Source organism: Anopheles funestus, chromosome 2RL (assembly GCF_943734845.2).
Source record: "Anopheles funestus chromosome 2RL, idAnoFuneDA-416_04, whole genome shotgun sequence".
NCBI lineage: Eukaryota > Metazoa > Arthropoda > Insecta > Diptera > Culicidae > Anopheles > Anopheles funestus.
In genome coordinates, this window is record NC_064598.1 from 64,644,765 (window position 1) to 64,668,633 (window position 23,869).

General features: G+C 37.4%; 1 protein-coding gene across 4 annotated transcripts in view; it reads left to right on the forward strand.

Annotated features, from left to right (window-relative positions):
• The window catches only part of LOC125760841 (netrin receptor UNC5C-like), an 83,280-nt gene that overhangs the window by 26,741 nt on the left and 32,670 nt on the right, over window positions 1–23,869 (forward strand). The window contains exons 1-3 of one of the 4 annotated variants that reach the window (XM_049421365.1): window positions 4,761–5,555; window positions 20,907–21,877; window positions 22,086–22,302. The exons of 2 other annotated variants lie outside the window; for them this stretch is intronic. In XM_049421365.1, coding sequence (XP_049277322.1) covers window positions 21,230–21,877; window positions 22,086–22,302 — 865 coding nt within the window. In that variant the 5' untranslated portion in view covers window positions 4,761–5,555; window positions 20,907–21,229. Of the gene's footprint in view, window positions 1–4,760; window positions 5,556–20,906; window positions 21,878–22,085; window positions 22,303–23,869 lie in introns of those variants that run through there. One more of the 4 variants, XM_049421364.1, reaches the window with a different exon arrangement.

The following is a 23,869-nucleotide window of genomic DNA, read 5'->3' on the forward strand; positions in this document are numbered from 1 at the left end:
TTTTAAACTTATATTGCATTATGAAATGTAAAAAATACACAATGAGTAAGTAACCGTAAGTAACATAAGAACGAAATATAAACAGTGAATAAAACAAAAATTATACTTCACACCTGATAGAATCGCATGTCAGGGCGACTGTTTCGTATCTTAATGCAGCGATCATTCCAATGTCAGCACCATAGAACGAAGGATCCGCAAAAATATAACACAAAAACATAATGCTGATGACAGCAGCCAGAACTTGTTTTTTATTTTTCATTTTCATCTTCAGTTTTGTATCTTTACAATCAAAAGTCAAACCCCGGAGGAATAACAAACATAACAATACTAACACTGGTGCTTAATTGGACGACAATCGTATGATCGCTTGCATATGTGACTCAGACTTAACCGTACTGTATCATGCACGTCTCTGATGCTATGATGTCGTTAACACCTCTGTCATAATTATTGCTACACCAGACATGCTTTTGTCAAGTTTTACTTTTGATTTATAGAACCTTTGCAACAGCCAAAAGATAATTTATATTTCCTACATTTGTTTTGTCAGAAGTTTCATAATATCAGTAACGATCGTGAGATACATACATACGAAAGAATATCATTTAGAAAATACGTATGAAATTGTAAGTAAGTAAATGAATTTATTTTAATGATTTTTTAAGAAAAAATTTTAAACTATTTTTTTAATAGCATTATTAACCTTGGATTAACCTCAATAGCGTGACCTTGGAGGTCTTTAAAGCCAACAAGAGATAGAGAGAGCTAATAACTTCAAAACAATAGCTTAGAAGCTTGATACATAAAATCCAGGAATAAATAAGCTTCATTTATTTCGTTTATAGAAAACGGGAATCAAATTCATTCTGTAAAATGTTTATAACTTTCAAAGAAACAAGTTTCCAAAGTTTCCATCCTTATGGAACATTTTAAAATTCTCTATATAATGTTCCATAAGAAACAAGTTTCCATATCCATCCATTCCATATTCCAAACATTAAACTTGTGAAGCGAGGCCATAGCCCTAAAACACTACAGCGAGTAACACGACTTTAATTCTCTTGTCTTAGCCAAAAACTGCGACAAAACCAAAGTCACACTATGCATAACATCAGTTGTTTCGATATGCAAATGTTACTTCAAATTCTCCAATCGCACTCGAAGCATATAATAGAAACAGCTACATATATATGGACATTTAGTTTTTGAACCAAGTAAATTCAATCATGCTCCTAACACTGACCAAGTTAAGCATAATATTCAGTGCCATACATTGAACTACACGATTCTTTTCCTTTATCAAACTATACACTAGCAACATATACTTTTGCGATTTTCGACATCCAATCACTCCTCTGAGTGTCCTTAAGAATAACTTCGTGCACATTAGTATTCATAGCATGTGCAAACGTTTTGCACAAAATAGGTTTTCCATTCTCTCTGCTCTGGCTGGAGAGATCTTCTTCAAACTACGAATCAAAAACTAAACTACACACGAAATCGGAGCAAGTACGGAACCCATTAAAGAGCAGAAGACTCTAGGCAAACTCTGTTTCGCCTTATGATGCTGCTTCAGCGCTTCAGCGGATGGCTTATGTATTCAATTTTTCAACACGAACGACGGTTATCGTATGCTGTAACATTTCCGCTGATCTATTTTGTAGCAGAAAGTACTTCGTAGTACGCTACATCGTAAAAACGACATGCAATTGAAGTTTGTGTAACATTTTGCGTCTCCAGCGAGATCTTAATAAAAGGAATAAGAACATAGTTGAATCATTGATCGGTTTTTCTTATAGTGATATTCTTCTATACAATCCTAAAAGGATTCAATCGAGTAAAAACTAACATTGTAATATTAATTTATAATTTTTCATAACTTAAAACTTCCCCTAACCCAATACATTTAATACCAGTGACGAATACGAATGTTATGGAAATAATTTATACATTCTTCAAAAAGTGAATGTGATAAAAGATAACGCTTATTTACTTATCTTCTGTTCAAAGGCCATGGTTTTCTGTTCCAATTGGCACAGCTGTCAGATCAGATATCAGCACTAATTGAATGTTTGTCAAGGAGATTATGGGTGACTGAAATGCTTGGATCACTTCTGCAGCATATGTAAATGCTGTCTAATGATGCATCTAATTCCCATTCTTAATCCTCAAACTATGGGAGTGCATAGATATTTTTCGACAAAAAACATAATAGCATTAAAACTTGTTCAAGCAGGTTTCAAGAACATATGAAAAATTGAAATAAGGAAAGCAATCAAAAATGCCATTAAACCATTGTCATTCATGGGTTTTAATATAAATTTTTGAAAATAACTAAAATTTCAAGGAAAATTTACAGCACTAACAAAAAGAGTTTTTATGAACTATTTAGGCTAATATAAATAACGAAACAATGCTAACAAAATTCAAGATATGAATCCTCTCAAACATCACACCTTAACACAGTTTTCACATACCGTGTTTCAATTGTTTGTTCAGCATGGTGGTAAACGGTCGCCATCCATTGTTTTATCAATGTCGTCTTATACATGCTGGACACGTTCTGAACATCACACAGGGTGTACTTTTATCGGAAAACATCTGCTGACACCCAACACTAGTGAAACATAAGCCCCTCCGACCAGCTTAAAATGGACAACCAGCAAACGACACTGTCTTCAACATCATACTCAACAACACTTACCACTATTGAACATATGAAACATGTTGCATGAGCAAATAAAGTATCACTTTTTTCCGTCTGTATACGCATTGGCGTTAACAGAAACATTTACCGTATGTATCCGTAAACGAGCATCATTTTTCTCAATGTATCTCATGGTGATGTACACGGTTCATCATCTAGTACAACGACACGCTGTGACATCTGAAAACAAAACAAAAACTGAAACAACGAAAACACTAAAGAACACATATTTTCCAACTAATTAATTACATCTCATTTACACACTTTTAAATTGTATTCACTATTCGAATTTAAATTGTATTCACTGAATGTTCCTTGTTCGATTATTCAAATGGGAAAAAATGAAGAAAGTATTCCAATAATATCCTCCATTTCAACTCATGTTACAACGGATTAAAGCACTTTCCGGGATGTTCCTTTCATTTGAAAATAACATCACATTATCCATTTTTCTGGAGGTTTACGATTATTATGGATCATTTGCGTTTTTACAGTAAATCCGATGAATGCAATGCTCAATGCCAAAAAAAAGTTACAAACCATCAGGACAACAAGCAAATAAACAGCGATAATGAAAAAGTCTCGGTTTAATTAATGTGCACAGAATTTATTGCACTTCATGTAAGCCCCTTACAAATGTCACGTACTCTCGTACTGAGTACGGCTTCTGCCGTTTGGTTAGTAGATTCAATTTTCGAAAAGGCTAACTGTTGTTTATAAGGCTGATACTTCATTTGAATAATTAAAAATAGCGATTATGATACTTTAAGTTTTGTTTGGATAAACTAGTCCAGCGCTCGGTTTATTATTTATAACATATTTTTTTTTAATAAAATACAAATTACGTATTACTTTCTCAAACCACTGCTCTATCGAGGTTTTACAAAATTGCATTCTTAAACCCTTTACCTTCAACAACAAGCAAAAGAGAAAAAATGGACAACACATCGCAATATTACACAATAGTACCGAATAGATCGAATCACATACAGTTTAGGAATGATTTTTTTAACCTATAACAACATAAAAAAACACAAAAACACAACCGAGCATGCCCCTGGATAAGGCAAAATACAAGGACAAAATGCCTTGTAAAAATTGCACATTCAGTCCTATGAGACTACTACAGTGAAATACCGTATTCGTTGAATAATAAATAAATAAATTTCTACATCCTATCAAGTTAAATAATTTGCAACTGCTGCAATACGGTATGCAAAATCCTTGTTAAATTAAAGACCTCACATTCAAAAGCTTCATATCCCATTTCCAACCAATCATTCAAGTCGTAAATTATCACCATAACGCAAAATATTTTCCAACAAATGAAGCTATCGGCACTTCGGTTAGCCGAAGAAACCTGTTTTGATTTGTGCAATCCTCTGTGTCAGCACACGATGCTTAATCGCTAAAAGACAACTAAAACCACTCTGCCTTGCTGTCGATCGAATGCATTCCTCGCACTGCTACATGTCTACTGTAGATGAAGATATTGCTCTTGGTTGCAAACCTGGTCTATGAGACACTCCTCATTCAAAGTGCAGCACCGAACGGAAGGCACGTACTCATTAAGACATTTGCTGAAGCATACGGAGCAACCGTTCAACGCCTATCTGTTCCTTTATGTTTTGCACAAGGAACGAAAAAGCACTATCTATGCACAAGAGAGCTAAGACGATTGCCCGTATAAGCGATCTGGACGCACATTCGATGTCGGTTCGAAAATTGCATTCCGATGCAAGGCAATTTGCATGTCAATCATCGTTTCCGATGTATTTGCATACTATGAAGCTGATAGTTTATTCAATTTGCTGCAGTCCATTAGACATGAAGCCAAAGCTTAATAGAACCTCTTCTAAAATGAATCGACTTAAAATGATATACCGTCCGAAATCTTAAAGTCACATAACTATCACTTTAATCGAAAATAGGATGTAAAATACGAAGTACATTACATTCAACATAAGCGTTATGCACAATGTATGTATGAAAGCGACTAAAATGAATTCTTTCAGTTCAGTCACAGTTCAAATGTACTGTTCCTTGCAATCTACGAGTGTTGAAAAAGATCATCAAGCCATCTTCTCAGCCTGAAGAATTTTAATAAACCATGAACGGTGACAACAAGAATATGCCTCACTAGACGCCGCTTGATTGCTAAAAATATGCAACACTTCGATGCATCTTCCATTCGCCAGGAAGACTTCCATGTGTCGCTTCACGGTTGAAACGAGCATGCTAATTTACATTTTTACCCCATGCTTTGCGGATGCTGTTGTTATAGTCACTTGAGCTGGATCATTCGATGAGCATCGGACACTCCGGGGAACGCATGCCGATTCAGAAGAATACCATACATTTATGTTACTCAAAATTATTCGAATAGCAAAAGTACTCATTATAGCGATGTTTTATAATTATTTATAAATTACGTCAATTTCTGTTTCCTTTTTATTTTGTGTACATCGACTAACAGTTCCATTTCGTAATGTCCACTTCACGCCAACAACTTAATTCGCCTCACGTTCATTTCGAACTTCTCCCATCTCCTTCTGAGCTGAGTTCCTTCTCATCTCGATCTCACTATGGAAGATTCACTTTCTCACGGTTCTCTGTGCGATTTTCTATTTCTCACTCGAGCCGTTCTCTCATTCTCACGCTCTGCATTCAAACAAAACTCACGATTACCACGAATCAAGAGAACAATCCGTAGCATAAACTGTTTCCTTCTCACTCTCACTCAGTCTCATCGGAAACATTGAACGGGAAGGACGCGTTTCGTCGTCGCGGCCAGTCAACGAGTTTCGTGTTCCTGTGGTGTGGGCTTGTGCTATTCTGTCGAATGGTAACGTATCAAGTGGAAGAGGGGTCGTTTGTTGTTTTCGTTCGTGTGCCATGCGTTCTTTGCCATCCCAGTGCTGTGCTGTGTCGTTCAAGTTTCTTGCATTGCCTCGTCGCTGTCAAGGGTTGTTGTGATCCCAAACCAAAAGTGAAAAACCGACAACCGGCGGCAACTGGACGCAGTCGGTAGTGAAAATATGGTTGGATAGTGCCTAGTGTGCTTGGGAATGTAAAATTCAGTCTTGGTGCAAGTTGGTGTGAAATGTTGAAGTGGAGTTCTTCAAGGTCGCCTGTCGACATTATCATGTGAAGAGATGTTAAAAATGCTCTGGTGGGAGATATAGTGCTGCAAGTATGTGAAAAAGGAATACAAATAATTGTTAAAATATCCACGACCTAAGGCGGCGTCAATGAAAATGATTTGATGCAATCGTGACCGTGAAAATAATGATAGTGTACGACCAGAAGTGAGAAAGTGTGAGAAAAAGCCTCCGGAAAGATGCAACCGGTACTTCTGCATCAACCGTCATCGACAACGCCATTCTACGTCATCAGTGCGAGAATCAAAAGGTGCAAAAAGTGGAATGGTCCTTTGGTTTGGATCTTGATACAAGCATAAACCGTGTAAAGGTTTTATTTCAAATCAAAGAATTAAGAGTGCGCTAGAATCCCATTTCTGGTTCTCCGAAATTGACGTACTTGTCTGGAGAATGATAGTACGGTACCCGTTGGATTACAAAAGGCGTCTGATAAATCGAATTTGGATTAACATCGAATGATTTATCACCCTCGGATATCTAAAACGATGATAACACAGTCGAATTCACTGACGCGCGATCGTGGCTAGTGAGAAAATGGTAGGTGTTTCAGTTTGATTACATATTTTGTTCATGTTACGCATGGTACATCACAAAATTCCCAGTGAAATCGAACAGTGGAATTGGACTAGTTTCGAAAGATATATCATTTTCAACTGCGATATCATGACTTCTTCAGAATATATTTGTTCTTGGTCTAGTTAAAACGGAGTACTGCACCGTGCCTCACAAATTGGATTTAGATTAGGTGGAATTCACCATCCAATAAATCCGAAAACACAACGAACACTTCCCTGTGGGACGTTCAAGGAAATTGTATTGCTCTCATTCTATATTAAATGTCAATTCAATCAAGATTTTATTACATTAATTTCATCAACCTTGACCGCAATGCCACCTTCAATGATAGCAGATAAACATTCTACTGCTGTGCAAAGATCACGTTTATTTGTTCCAGCAATCTAACATTTATTCGTAAGCTCACAAAATCAATCGAGTATGGAACATCTTGTGGTTACACCAACAGAAAAATAACAAGCACTACCAACATCTCCCAGGAAATTCCTAAGAAGCATCAGCAAATGTCTGCCGCTGCAGACGCTTCTACTGCTTGCAGCAAGGGGAAATATTTGACTGTATGAGCCAGCACACGCACAGAGAGAAAGACCCTTTTATGTCTGCCATATGATGCGGCTTTTTTCGTACGATGGAATGCTGGAGATGGCCTGTCTCAGCATTAGATAAGACGAGCACGAAAGGATCAATAATATAAATGGTTATTTTCGGCCTAATTCGGTAAAAGGGCGCTTCTGTTTTTCTTTCCGATTTGGGAGAAACATTAAATGGGTAATTCGCCCTTTCACTTGGCTGCTAAGTTCGCCTCGTGGTCAATATCCCGTAAGCTCATGTGTGTTTACTTATATCGCACGATTCTGAGATAATAAACAGAAATAATCTGAGAGTTTGCATTTTGCAGATAGCGGCTAAATAGCACAAATCCCAGTTAACTAATCAGTATGTATGGCAATTTTGTAAACCAAAGTAAGAAAATCATTCTTTTTTCAATCATTGGCTTACGAGCAAACGTTGACTGTAAGGTAAACTGATTTGTTGAGCGATCGGTCGTTGGAAGAGCATGCGATCGATTTCAATCACGGCTTGTCATAGCAAGCCGTCAGCTTGCGGTAGGCCACAATAATTCTTTTGATGTCTGGTGGTGACCACCGTGTTGAAATCTTTGATCGCCGCACTTCAACGCAAACAAAACGTTCGTAAATCTATGGTCAATCTGTTTCAAGTGGAGTGTAGTATTCAACACTTCATTCAGTTGATCTGTTTTGTTAATTAATGCTGTTCTCGTACTTCACTGTGGTTGGGTTTTAACGATTTTTATAAAAAAAGTTCATATACTTTCACCATCATACAATATCTGCATGTTCTCGAAGATGCAGGTCTCATGTCAAGAAACGTCTATTTCTCCGTATTCTTTTTACGTTGCTTATTATACTTATTTGACGTTACTTACACGACGACCCAAATCAGCAGATTAATGTTTCAATTGCGTGATTCAATATTTGCATGTTCAATCTCTATCTTTCTTTTTCGCTCACTCTCCATCTGACATGGCACGATGCTGCGTGATCAAGTGCGAGAAAGAAAAACCTTCCAATCGGCACGTTTCGTACATTGGCGGACGAATGGTACATAAAATCGCGCATTTCTGTCTTTGATCTTTGCCCGTCGCTGCTGCCGTTTTCTGCCAAGGCAATGGTAAGAAGTGGTGTCAACATTTTAGGGAAGTGTCAAGTATCGAACTAAGTTGGGTTTATGTTAGGTTTGCCCAAGGTTTTGTTATAGTACGAAACTAGTCAAATCGACATTTTGATACGATTTTTGTGAACAACAGTCTTGGTTGATACTGTGAATTACAAATATTTTATGTTGCCTACAATAGCTTAGTCGCATCTAAATTTGAGTAAAATTTGGACAAAAAAATGATGCCGTGAAGTATAGATTAACGATGGTTCAAAGCTTAGCGAAAAATTTTTTTAGGTTCACCATCAAACACACATTCTCATATGAATTTTAGAACAATGTAAAGATCTTCCGCATTTCAATTAGTGACACAATGTACAACCGTCAGAGATAAGAACATGTGAAAGCACAGAAAAACAATAATAACCAAGCATTGCAGCCGTACGTTACTTCCTTTCTTTCAGACTAAAGGATTATCATTAATAAGTGGTTGATATTATTATTGTTATTATAATTAACGATGTTCATTTGCGCATCAACATCGATCAACCCCCATGATTGACGTTTCAAGTTCGCTAATGAAGCTATTCAAACAAGAAACAATTTTAAAACATGCTTTTGTAACCGGCTAAGAATGTTGTTCTTGATAAGATTGTGTCGTTTATAAAGACTCATATGCTTTCTTTTACACTTCATTTCCATAAAGCTTTATTTAACGATGTTGAATATAGATTATAGCAACATGTACGACATATATCGCACCTAGTTATGTTCTTGGAACGACGATTAAAGGAAATTATATTATTAACCCTTAGTCTCCCAATTATTAGAGTAGAGTTTTCCCAAAAAAAAACCCATAAGCCATTGCATTTTCAGATTGGTCTAACTAATTAACATATTATAGATTTTAGATAGTTTGTTGATTTTTTGTAAGAAATGAAAACCTCCATTCTATTTAAGACAAATAAACACTCTTTGGAAATAAAATTTTACCCACCGACAATTTTTGTAACAATTTTAATGCTGTTTCATATTCAAACCTTTGAATCTTCGAAATCACTCAAATATTCGAAATATTGTCTAGATGTGTGCCAGATAGACAAGACAATTTTTTTTTCTATCTTTATTATTAGAAATAAAAATTTTAAGTACATAGCGCGTTTTATCTGCTAACATGGATGAGCTCGATTTGTGTTACATTTTAGCATCACGAACATTACTCTTCTTCAAAGCATGTTTTTCATCAAACACGAACACCATCTGCCGTTGTGTATTGTAACCGAGCCAGTGAAGCATGTTAACCGCGTTCGCGAACGCATCGAAGCAAAGTCGCTGGTTCCGGTGCGATATCGGGTCAACCGCTGCACATACACGAGCGGTACACAATCAGCCCGTTTGTCCAACGGTTCATCGGTTTAATTTGGGTGCCTACATTTGGCTCATGTGGTCAAGACGCACGATGACGTGAGCATATTTGAACGAAATTCACAGAATACCGTACTCTCTAGAGTGTATGTCAGCTGCTGCAGTTTTGGGTTGTTTTTTTGTTGTTGTTTGTTTCATACGCAACACGCTTAGCAAACTGCATTATTCCCATTTGTGTCGTTTTGACGGAACATGGAGGAATAAAGTTGTCGGTTGTTCCGAGTGACGAAAACGGGGATTTTAAACAAGCGAGGAGCTCTCCCTTTTTTTCCATTCCATTAACTGGATAACGGACAAAAGGGCGTCCTAAACATGTTTTGCATATTTGCCCACAGCTCACCGTCCTTTAACGCTCATCGTCCAGCAACACACATTCGGGAGCAATTTGAGCATGGGCTCTTGCGCTAGAGAAATACTTTTCTGCCATGTTTCATCCTCCATACGCACTGTTGGTTTACTCTTGGAAGCCCTGTTACTGATTCTGTTATTGCTGCGCTTGGATTTGTTATGTTTCGCTGAACCACCATCGAAGCGTAACAGCGCCAGAACTTTCGCAAGGTTTGCTTCTGTATGACCTGTATTGGTTGTGGAGTAGGTTCATTGGACAGGTGTGGTGTTTTTTATTGATTTGGTGGTTTATTATATTCTACCGTACACTTTTCCAGCTTGAATGCTCTTCATTTCCATACCATTCGCGATGTGTTTCATCGTAAATTGTTCCTGTTTTTCAGGTGCTCCGCTTAAGCACCTGTGCAAACTGATTCCGATCATCGTCTGCCACATCGCGTGAGACTGATGAATAAGAGTGTTTTCTACGCTAGAATACACTTTCACTTAGGGTGGGTTAACAGAATAAATTTAACCATGTTAACTTGCTCCGAAACCCCAAGCTTAATGGATCGAAGAAAAACTGAACCACAGCTTTGGTGCAAAAACAAACCACTAATTGATAAAGTTTGCATACAGACATGCCAGAACGAACTTTGGGTTTATAGTTGTTCATTGTGCTTCATGCAAGGTGATGTGAATGTTACTGCATGCATTACCATACTCATACCCAGATTGAACCAGAATCGATGGAAACAGGAAAAAGGCCAACAGCACCAATCAGCTTTTATTTCACTCAATCAACCCACATCCTTCCTGTTATATAACTAAGCGACCAAACGTTTCTTCATCGATACAATAAACTGTACATTTTAATTCAGTTTCTTATCCATCATCCCTCAGCTCAAACCACCGACAGAAGCAATAAAAACACGCTTCTTCAAATTTTTGCAAACTTATGGCTGCTATATATCGAAACGGATGAAATTTTCGACCTCGCTATAGTCTTGCGGAAAATCCATAAAACTAGACTTGGGGATTAATTTAATCAACTGAACATGTTGTTAACGGCTTTAATTCGAGATGAAAAAATGATATACAGTACATTATTATATCAAAACTATGTTTCAATGTTTTTGCAAGTGCTGTTACCTTGTTTCTTAAGCTCATAGTTTGTGATATTAGACTGTTGACTAAAAAGAAATTTTATCAATCGATAAAAGAGGTAGTTTTAAAGAGCCAAGTTTGTACTATAAAATGAACAAAGTTAAGCCCACTATTCATCAAATAATTTTTGATCGGTGCTGCAAAATGTTACCGTTTTATGTAGATACTCGATTCAAATCATTTATCAGTTCGTAAAATATGACTTTTTCCTCATCTCTGGTGCAGCACAACGAAGTCAATCTACAAAATCGATAAAATAACCTATACATCATGATCCGAGATCAACAAGAATCTACCCCGTAGTTCATACTTTATTACAGTTTTATAGCAACTTTCATATGAACTATAATTTGACAATGGATAAGAATACCATAAATCAAGAATAACAGGAGTTTCTCTAAAGTTAAATTTCTTTATTATTGTTTTTTATTATAAATCATTTGAGCAGAACATCGGTTGTGACTTTTTTTGCGTAGGCTATAACATTGAATCATATGTTATTTTAATAAAGATCACACCGACTCGTTATCAGTTAGCCTGCAACTCAAAAAATGTTAATTCAATTAAGTATTTTTTTACTGTTTGTCAAAAACTCGCAAAGTTGAGTTTGGCCAATCTCTAGGTAGTTTTTTTCTAAATATCAATAAATTAGTTCACCAACAATACAACCGTTGTCATCATCACTTCACAAGGACATTGTTTGTGACAAGATTTTCTTTCTCCCTCACTCTCTCTATACCCACTTTTTTGCTAGTAAAGAAATCTCAACACGCGCATGGGAATTAGGCTAAAAAAGAAAAAAGTGCCATACGTGTGTCCATGGAAGATAGTAGGTCCAGCAGAATGTTACTAGCACGCACTCACCACTGTAATCGACATTCGCATTCAATAAACAGTTCCAATACCGTCCATATACCGTTGCCTGCGTAAGCAATAAATCTTCTTATCATGCAATAAATTAACCGCTTACACCACGTCCTTCGCGTTTCTACGACCAGCAGCCCAAACGCAACGCTTTAGACGAAACGATTGATTAGAATAATAATGATGTACACAAACCGATTATCACATTCTCCACCACCCTGAAGAAAGGCTGCGAACAACGTGAACAAGCATGTTGTTCGTATCAACCGTAACATAGTTGTGCCTGATGATTGAATAGAATATGATTCTCAAACAGCTTCATTCATTATAAATTTTCTAACATCCACACAACAAGAGTTCGGTACTGCATCACACCCGAGTGAACGATTGTTTTCATCGGCGCTGATATGAAAAGTAGCGTTTATGAAACCATTAACAGGCTGATGGCAGCTCAGGGTTAAAACAACCAAAAGTCATCGTGTAACGGGGACCACCGGAGTACAACGAAACAGTGCGCAACAAGCTTGGACACGATTTTGTTTGTTTAAAATTTATTATCATAAAGAATGTTTATTACGCTACACTTTAGTAGTTGATTTGGCTACAGTTGGTTGTAAATAAAAGCAACAACTGATTACTAGCTTATAGTTAGTGGTTTAGAAGGAATCGAAGGTTTTCCCGCATTTCATGCCCTCTATCATATAATACATACAGTGATCAGATTATCCTATTTAACGAGAACCATTATCTCAATCTCGAGGAAACTCTTTAAAAATAACATGCAGACAAAGACTCCTTAAATCGCTGCAACCTGGGCACGACGAAGCACGTAACAAGAATGCAAATTAATTTGCTCAATCATAAATTGACCCCTTTGCTGCCCGCCAGCGATACGTAATAGGCGCGGCATATGCATTGCGTTGCGATCCTCACTAGATAAGACCGGAGACGCAACAGCCAACGTTACTGGTGGGACGGACACATACACTATTAATCATACCAGGCGGCCAATGCTTCTGAAACGAGGATCGGTGTCGACAAGCTTCGCGACCGGATTGCCAATAGGTAGTCTAGGACAAGTGATCGAACGATCAACCAGACGTCAACGCCATGCGTCTAGTATGACGGCGACCGGATCACCGAATGATCGATGAGTTCTTCTCAGTTCAACAATTGCACAAGACACAAGACAGTGATTAGTTGATAAAAATCTCATTTACAGATCGCACTACAGATGTGACTACTTCTATTTTTACCTTTACTTTTTAAACACATGATGAGAGGTTTAATGATTTAGTTAATTAAAAAAAAATCGTTTAACAGAGCGTTTCTCTCGTTTGGATTTAAATTAACCTGTTTGGGTTTGAATTAACATACAATGTTGACGATTGAAGCATATTTTGCAGTGCTAAATAAAATTATTTATTCGTTCAACTCAGAAGACACAGATGAAAAAACAAGCACGCATTTTGCATTTATACATAGTTTCCTTTCAATTTCATAATCGTTATTTCATACAACAGCGCGTAGCGTTACTCTACTTACTTGCGCAAAGAATCCATCTAATTGACGTCCATCTAACCAACGTCTGGTAGCTTTCAGATCATATTACATGTGAGTTACGAGAAACCCTAGCGCAACGCATTCACTGAACGCAGCTTAGCCCATTCAAACAGTCACAATAAATTGAAGTATGTATGTTTCCAACTTTTTTTGTTTCATTTCTAATCAATTGTTTTATTTTTTTATTTTTAACTAATTTAAACTAAAAACTAAACTAAACTAAACTAAAAACTAAACTAAATTTAAACTAAACTACGTGCCCAATTTCAATATCGATATTCGTAGCTGAAAATATGTTCCCGAACGGGGCCCTAGACGACCAGAACAGAGGAAAAAGAATAAGTTTCCTATTTGGCCGCGTTCAAACATTTGAAATATGCTCGCTGTAGTCCTAAGGGTCATCTGAATATTTATTAGACTCGTTGCATTTGGTCGTTCCCGATTTACCTGACTGCCAACGGAATAGCATGGAAAAAAGTCTCACGTTACAAAACCGTTCATGGCTACTCGTACACGTAATGTGCATGTATGTAATTTTCTAGTATTCAGCCTTTTCGATGCGCAAGAGGGTCGAAAACATCGTGAATTAACCCACAGTCTGCGGTGTCGAAACCGCATTTCAATGCCATATGAGAAGGGTTGCAATAAACATTGAATTATACGACGCTGGATAAAACTATCGGCCTTAAAAGCGAAGAGGTGAAAATAACGAATATAGAAAGGAAAAAGAACTTCCGGTACCGTAAAACTAGCATTGCTAAGTAATCAATTTTAGGGAAGGGTTAGAAGTCATAAACTCTCACCTTTGTTTCGGTATTACCTTTGTTTGCGTCGAACAGCTGACGAACATTTGGAACATTTAGAACGTGGCTGTTTCATTTCTATTCCAACACACTGCTGTAAGTTGTATTGTTATGTGAAAGTTTGTTAAAAAAAGTTTATGAAGCATACAACCAGCACAACGGCACAAAAAATGCCTACAAAATGTGTACAAGCTATGAGGAATTTTACTAAAAAAGATAAAACTTTTTTATTCGCCTGTTTCTTTCCTTGTCCATTTTCGGAATGGAATGAGATTTCCTGAAAAAGGAAAAATAACATATTTGTGGTAGACCGTCTTTTATCGTACTAACACAAGAGGCAAACCATCAACAATTCCTTTCTCAAATTACTTCAAGTATTTATTCTCGAATAACGCGATAGAAGAATGTTGCTAGGATTTTTTTTATATCCTCTTAGGTACTGCAAATTTCAAAAGCAAAAACATAGTAAAACATGTCTTGTACGCCATAGACTGCTGAGGAATATTCAGGCTAGAATATAGGAAAAACGTATTTGAAGTGCACCCTGATCCTTGCACACAACGAAATACATCTGTGGTACTTTTTTTACATAATTCTCTACAATGGAGAATGAACAACGAAGGAAAAAACGCTACCCAGAACAGTATTTGCCATTGGTTTTTAATACTCTTTTTAAGATGTCTATTTTTCCCACTGTGATGACGAATTCTATAAATTATACCTCCTGTTCATTCGAAGATCTTCAAATATATTATTTAAAAATGTTACGAACCATTCTCAACATGTGTTTCGAGAAATAATGAGGTTGCTACCTAAAATTTCATTGCGATTACATTCACCAAAAATGTAATCTAATTTCTTGACCGAGTGGGTGGTGAGCACAAGAGCGAAACCAACGGATGATGACTTGAGAAAACGTTGAATGTAACAGCTGCAATACACCCAGTCGGAAAGGAACACAGAAACAACCTGTTTCAAAAATTCCAAATCTCTAAGCATAATTGCCTTTGTATCATTTGGAGGACAGTGCTGCAGGTGACCGACCATATAAGAGCTTTAAAAGCTAATGTCACATAGCAGCAACTGATGCTCAGTAAATCCTGATTTATGGTACTTTTATTGCCTTCAGGTATGGGCTAAATGCGTTTTTTCTCTCGTTCTTCTTTCGTTCTGGAGATGTGGTTCAACCTGCCGACTATGCCCCGTGCATAACCTACCGGCTGCTTTAAGAACATCAGCGTCGGCGAACAACCATAAACGATTATTTAACTTCTGCCGGCGTTTATGAGCGCTAGACCAAAGGTGAGTTTTGGGATTGGAAGCTAGAACTTGTAATCAGCTTGAAGGTTTTAGTTCAAATTTAGAAGAGAGCAGCATCCATGGCTTGAAAATATTCGCTGTAAATCTTTTTTCAGGTTTTTCGTAAGGTATTTTTAAACAGAGCTTAAGTTGAAACTGTTTGTTCGATTAGATGACCAAATATGTTTTGGAGTATAATGAATTCAAAAATCTCTTATATGAATTACCTCTTATCATCAGTTTCACTTTTGTCTGATTCGTGATTTAACGAATGTCGATAAAGTCGACAAAAGATCAGTGACAAGATATATTTTTTTACTTCCAGTAAAAGTTACAACATAATTATGTGTAACATCTTCTAAAGACATTCTCAATATCAAATAAGTAAAATCATCAAATATTCCAACAAAAGGGACGAGGGAATGCGTTCGAACGCATTCGAAATCTTGTTTATTCTATAAACGCTGTTGCGACAAAGAGTGCCGCCATTCGATAACGTTTACATAGGATAGAAAGCTCACACTTTAACCGTTTATTTACTAAGGGTTTATTGTTACGAAACGTAAAACCACACTCCTCTAGTTTACTTACATTACGTTTGTATTTCGTTTTAGTTTGTTTTCCATTTCCTCTGTTAATGTTTTCGTAGCTTACAATTTTGGTATTCTGAAGTTCCATTCAATCAGTCACACATGTCACAAGAATCTGTGAAACAGATAACACTATTCCTACCCATCCTTACCTTGATTAGGAGTGTGAATTTTGGATAATGAAGAGTTGTTAAAATAATTCTGCCTAGACCTAGAATGGTGTATCACAAAAAAAACGTAAATGGTACCTTAAATTAATAAAAAACGAATTGATCAACCCTTGTCAGAGAAAGTGAAGAACCTTGTCACCGGCATTTTTCAATGCCGGTAAACTCGGACTACTACGGTTTATTTTGTTTGGTATAATGGTAAAAGTCACGGCTGAACTAGGTGCCACATACATACTCCAGCAAGATAATGGTATTTATGTGTGGTTTCCGTTGAAGAGGCCTCTCGAAAAATCGTCATTCCCAAACACTCACGGTTATAGTATTTATTTCACTTCAAGATATGTTGCCCCTTCACGCACTCACGTTGCCACTCTAGCACCTTCCTTTCAACTGCCAACGATGAATCACACACAAATCGCAAACATGCCGAACCAATGATTGATGAGAACCATGGTGATGGGATTGCTTTTATCATTTCTCCCGAAGGAATTCAAGTTACGCTAGGTAAAGGACAAATCTTCGGCTATGTGATATTTTTGAGTTTAGAAAACAACCCCTAAACCCAAAATGTTTAGCCTCCGATTCCTGCACTCTTCATTTATTCTTTTCCACTGATGCTGTGTGAAAATCAGAGAAGATTCTCAAAGAAACTGCTGATCCCATGGCATTAGTAACGAACCTTCTTTGCCTTCAAGCCTGGCGCCAGCATTCTTCCCTTCAGCCGCTTTATGCTTACCAATAGCAAAAAGAAACCTAGTTTACTGTGCCTTGGGTTATGGGTTAGGAGAAAAAAAGTGTCATTCAGTTTGCTTCGTCGGGTCCTTTCGGTATTATCCCAGCGAAACCCGACACATGTTCGTAATTCGATGCCACCGAAGATGAGCACAAACACAGCAAGAAACTTTGTTGCAAGAAATAACCGAAAGAACATCGTCTTGCACTTTTGGGTCTAACTGGTTTCAACAGCAAGAATAAATTACGAAAGAAATCCATAATGCTAGATTGTACTTCAGGTTCCATTTTTTTGTTGATGCTAGTTTTGCTCATATTTACTACATTGTTCTGAAGATTTCTAGTTTTTTTTCTTCAAACTATACTATACTGTTTTTTTGTGAATCAGGATTTTGTTAGTTTTTCTTCAGAAATTTTCTTCTTCTTTTTCTAGACGTAATGATCTGCTAGGTCATGTCTCCAATAAACAACATATCGAATTTAACTTTTACGTTGTGCTGAGACAATCAAACCTTCGGACAGTCAAACAGTTCAATTAAAGAGTAATATGTATCACAGGTATTCCGTAAGTGGCTACCTTTAAGATTCCCTTTCTTTCATTTACATTCCTGTTATTCAATCCCTGCATCTAACCCTGTATAAAGGTCTTTTATACACCCTTCAAAAGGAATCGATCACAGATCAGTGATTAAGCCCCATAATTTAAGAAATTTCTATTACCATTCTTCTTTTTAGGCTCTTACATAGCCTATCATTCCAGAAATCAATACTACTGTGTAATCAACTGTTCCAACTGTCACGTCAGTTCATCTATTTTTTATGAAGCCCAAATGAGCTTCCCATGAAAATAATTAATCTTTTGCTCAAGAAAGTAGAACGTTGTACGCGTGATTACTCGTATTCCTGAACGTGAACAATTGGCATGAGAATATATTAATATATCCATTTCATTCTTGATTATAACCTTGTAATTGGAGTATTGGTAAAAAATGTCCCCGTAATAAAGGTTGTAGAATTCAAAAACCTTTTCGCTTTATTTTTGTCGTACACTCCATCAATTGTGTTTTAATTTCGACGAATTCATTGAATGTCTGGGGTGAATTTAAAAACAGGATCCGTGCTCTCCCTAATGTATCAATCAGCTTGCACGGGTATTATGTGCGAGTGTTATGCCTCATATAAGTTGTATAGTTAAGCTAACACGGTGGCAATCCCTTCGGGCAGAAATGGCACGACCCTTCGTTTTCAACGCGAAACCGACACCAGTGGCGTTGAGTCAAATTTTACAGGAACTTAAAATCATGCCAGGAGTCGAAATCAAAGGTGCTTGAGAACTTGTGGCTCTCACACTCACGTGTTGGGTTTTTTATCCCTTGTTAGAATCCGATTTAAATTGCTTCAAGGTAACGGGTGTTATAGCTAGTATGTAAGGCAACGGAACAAAAAAAAATACACACACAAAACAAGACAAAATTGAAGGAAGAAACCGTTGTGACGAGTACATTTTGCATAATTCATTGCAACGTGCACCTTGTGAATGTAGCATCGGGCACTATGTTGATGGAACGAGACGCGTTCGACATTCTTCACCTTCAGTTGGTCGATACAGTCCTTCATCATGTCTGGAAGGTTTACCGACTGTCGGGAGCCACAGTTATTTATAGTTGTCATTAAATAATGTGTGTGGTATATTTCTTTTTTCTCTTGAAATCACCTCGTTCGCATGTAATATATTTTCTTCACTTTTTATCCCGTCGTGATACATCTGAACCCGCTCTATCATGCCTTCCACTTATGCAATTTTTATATGCTTTCTGAATATTCTAAGCACATTCAGTGAACGTTATTATTGAAATGGGGAAAAAATATTCCAAGGTTTACTAAACATTTTTTTCCTCATATTTTTACATTCACATTACATTACATTTACATGTAATTGAAGCAAAATTTCAATTTTCTAAATTAACAGAATTTTGTTACTTTATTTAATTTTTTTAATTAAAATATTAATTAAAATGTTTATGCGATTATTAAACGAAACAATTTATCTTATACACAAACAGAGGCTTGCCTTGTGCTTCAATTACACTTTATTGGCTTCATATTCATCACACGATACTATGATATCCGATACTTTTGCATTAAAATTTTTGCAGCTTTGTTAGCTTCTCGATATGTTAAACAAACCATAAATGCATCTAAAGTAGCGAATGTCACACGATGAAACAAGATACATTAAAATCATCGAAACCTTCCCCTCTTCTACAGCCACCCTATAGATACGCTTCATTTTTCTTTCCTTGTTAGCAAGCTTTGGGAACTGGTTTAAAGCTTGCAAATATTGGCCAGAATGAGCGAGAATGTGTAAGTGTGAACGACGGTTATTGTGCCTTTTCTACATTGCCGTCGAAAAATGTCTTCATTATCTGCAAGATATTATCAGTTCTGTTTCATCGGACATGCTTGGCTAAAATTTATTGAGTTTGTGAAGCTTTGTTTTTGGGGTATTAGGTTCCTTTCAGGAGGTAGCAGCCATCGAACTCGCGAGATGAGGCGATAAAACTTACACCGCAATCATGATTGACGAACTTTGAGTAACTTTTAAGTTCTCACAGGGTACAACTCCATTGAGTTTTTTCCCACATTGTTTTTTTTTAAGAAGTGAAACCTAATTGATGGCATTAGCTGTGATATTTAAAATCAACGAGCCGTCAGCCAGTGTTAGAAATAAATTATTGTTTACATTCAAACATTATTTTTAACAAAAGATTCCACTATACATAGGAATTAAATAATTATCGTTTAAGAAACATGGTATACAATCACACTACTATTACCGTCACGATATTTACACAGCTAATTGGTCACCAAATGACTTCAATTAGTGTGTTCTTCATCATTCTAATGACTTTCGGTGGTTTTTTTCCAGATCATAAGTAAACGAATATTACATATCTTTCTAAGTTCGTTTCCAATTGTTACACTCACTAATTGTTTTCTTTTACAACATGTCAAAATTTGCCACTAACATAACATCAGATTCGATTATATCCATCCCTTACCGAGCACGAAAACCATAAACGAAACCAATCACTAACAAACACTTTATTCAATTTTCCAATTACAGGTATCACCTGGCCTGACAAGCACCTACAGACACTTGCTAACGAATGAAAGAGGGATGTTTCGAAAAAAAGTACTTCCATAACCAACGACCGATACCGTGCCATTCTACAACATCATGCAGTAAACCAGATACTCCATTCAACCAGATGGAACGACGAACAAACTTACCAGCAGACATGCTTGACATTCTGCCACATAGTAAAGAATCTCATCCCGAACCTCTCGTTGCCCAGGACAATAACAGGCGAATGGTGCCTTGTTTGGTGAAAGTGAAGGGAAATTGTGGGTGATTTTCCGAAGGTTCTATGTCCGTGACATATTGTTTCGATGTATCGCTCGTGCCGTAGAAGTAGCTTGTTGCCGTAGAAGCAACTGCTGAACGTCCTTTGGGATACAGTGTGTCATATTTAAAAAAAAAACAGTCGCAAAGTTATCAATGTTGCAGGATTTGCGCGTATGAAGGACAGTTTCATATCAAAATGTATTTTCTATCCACCCCATTCAAAGTGTATTGTTGGAAGCAATAATCATAAAGAATTATTTTTATTTCACTTTGTTTCCATTTTTAACAAAACACGTGCTATACACCTTTATTTCATTGAAATTAATTTATCTTCAAGTTCAAATAATTAATCAAATCATAACAGTGATTATGTTGTCAAGTTAGATAATGCAATCATCTTCATGTTTTTAATTTTCTTTTTCTAACCTTCTAGGTTTAAAACGATAAACAAACAAAAACTGTAGTGCGTTGAAACCATTGTGAATAACTAAAGCTTTACCAAACAAGCTAAAGTACACTTTTGGCTTAATTTGCAAAAAAGGTTAAATTCGTTCGACAAAAATTTTGTACGTGTGACACACCATTAAAACCACCGACTACTAGGGAATGTCGCGGAAAGTGACTTACGGGTGGCCTAATGTGTAGCTTCGTGTTGTTCCCACTAAAGGGATACTGCTCAACTGGCACACATACGCTACACTGCACACGTACAAACACATACTCAAGATAACAACGGCTACTGCGCGGGTCGTAAACATGAGGATAACAGCGGCGACATTGTTTCCATTATTTATCGGCTTGTTCGGCTTGGTGGAGAATGTAATTGGCCTCAAAGTGAATAAGGATCACCAACATCAGCGACCGCTCTCAGGTGGTCCGCTCGATAGAGGTCGGCGAGGTTATACGTCGGTAAACGACGACTTTGGCTACATTTCCGATGCCATGCTGCCGGATGTACATGGCGACAGTACCAGCTCACTCGGTGCAACTGTATCAAAGGGCGCCAGTAATGCTGGTGTTTCGCCGTACAAATCGGATGGCTCCACCAGCTTACCGGCTTTCTCCGGCACCGTTACCAACGCAAAGCCAACGCTTGGTGCTGAAGCCCGCGAGGAAGACGAGGAAGAAGGAGATGAGGACGATGGATATGAGGATGGTGGTGAGCTATTGGGAAACTTCGATGAAGACAGTCGAGACACCGAGGATCGAGCTCCGAATGAGAATAAGCACGACTCGTTGGACTACACAGATAACTTTGAGGTAGCGGCTATCGATCAGATCGAGAGCTTTGGAGCGGGAAATGACGGAACGCCGCTTCCGGTATTTATAGTCGAGCCAAAGAGTGCTTATGTAATGAAGAACCGACCAGCCAAGCTGTACTGCAAGGCATCACATGCACTGCAGGTAATACACCGTTCAAATCACTACATATTTCAGCAAAACATGGACAAAATCGTTACACCAAACGCTTGTAACGTGTGTAATATTTTATCCTGTTTATCGTATATTTAAATCATGTCACTTAAAAAGCCCTACCAGAAAGGAAAGATCAAACAGTTTGTACGGAAGAATTCTACATCTTTTAATTATCTGCATCTCCCTTTTCCTACAGATCTCATTCAAGTGCAGCGGAAGTACGAAACCACCACCGACGGAGAAAGAACACCACACCGATCCGCACAGCGGTGTTCAGCTGCAGGAAGCCACGGCTACCATCACCCGCGAACTCGTCGACGAGTTCTTCGGCATAGGTGCATTCAAATGTGAATGCCGTGCCTACTCATCGCGCGGGTCTGTCAAGACACTGCCTGTTACGATCCAAGTGGCAAGTAAGTGTTAATTACCGACTAGTTACCCTTCCTTTTGTGTACGGAGGTAAACATTGAAGATAGTACTGGGTGGATGGATATTTATTCACATGATGCTTATTTATTTACTCGTTCTTATACTGCTGTCGTCTAGATAGGTTTACGGAACTAGAAAAGAAATGTTTGTAATTCTTATATAGGTAATAAGAAAATTCCTGAAAAAAACCAAACTTTACTCTATTGAGTTCATACATCATCTGGTAGGAGAGAAATCTTTTCAAACAAATGTAATATGGGTCGATTTTAGTAAAATATGAATTATTAACTTAGACTCATATTTACCGCTTTGTTCTTTGTTCTTGGATTTGGAATGGTCTCTGATTCTGGGTAGAACCCCAAAAAACGCGAGATTTATGAGTTCCGCCTCCGAGGGTCTGAAAATTAAAAACAAATGTCTGGCTCCAGCCCCGTGCATGAACCCTAAAGAAGGCAGCATAGAACATAAAATTATTCCCGCGCCAGAAGGCGTGTTTTTATACATTCCTTAAGCTACGGAAGAAATACCCCAATACTAGGTATCGAAAATTCGAACAAGGCTTATGGGAATTGGTTTCTGTTGAATTGCGGTTAGAAATACATGTGGTAACTTATGTATGTGTTCGCCGATTTCTCACGCTGGTCTTATTATCATGTTTTTAATATGAAAAAATCAATAAGACGTTAATTTGGATCAAATCAGCTGTTATGTTACCGCATTGAATAAAAAAAAAGTTTCTTTCGTTTTCCATGTGTTTTTTTTTAGATATTCAAACATTAATTTTAAATTTGTAATTTCCATGCGAAGGTATTTTAACGATCCTTGTTATATGCACCGTTGACGATAAGTTTTTTGGTCATGCTACAGTGTATTTCATAATCGTGAGAACAGTGCTTGACAGATATCGATGAAAGACACCCGTTGTTTAAAACCCAAACCTCACACCCACCATCAATCAACAACATAGAAAGAACAATCTAAACTCGATGCTGTTGTCGTCAAATTAGTGTTGGGCAGTATAATTTTTAAACGTTAAACATTCCTCCACAACCAAGCAGGAAAACAAGGGCTTCGCTGTTTTCGAACGATCGTTCGACATGGAAATCGACTGGTACCTAATAAATATCCAAGAACAACGTAGAGACCACAGGGTTTTAGTCCACCGCAAAGACATAACATGGAATAGTGAGAATGGTCGTACGTTCTCGTGGTTTTTTGGTCTAGAGACCACCTTTCGGCTGTGGAGTCTAGGACCGGAAATTCATCGAAAGCGGTGACCCGTTACGTATCAGAAGGCCAACGTCAGCGGAGATGGAATTTCTATGTTCAAACGAATGTGTCATCAGTTCCCTTTTGCTGAACTAACGATTCATGTGATGTTTACAGTTTGCTGTATTGAAAAAGGAAAGGCAGTTTATCACATTCATCACCTCAGCATTATTATGTATAACCTCTGTCGACCTCAGGTTTTGTGACCGATGAAGAAAACCTATCAAGGTTTCGATTCGGATGCAAATTAACTTCATCAAAGGGTGATTGAATTTTTATTCG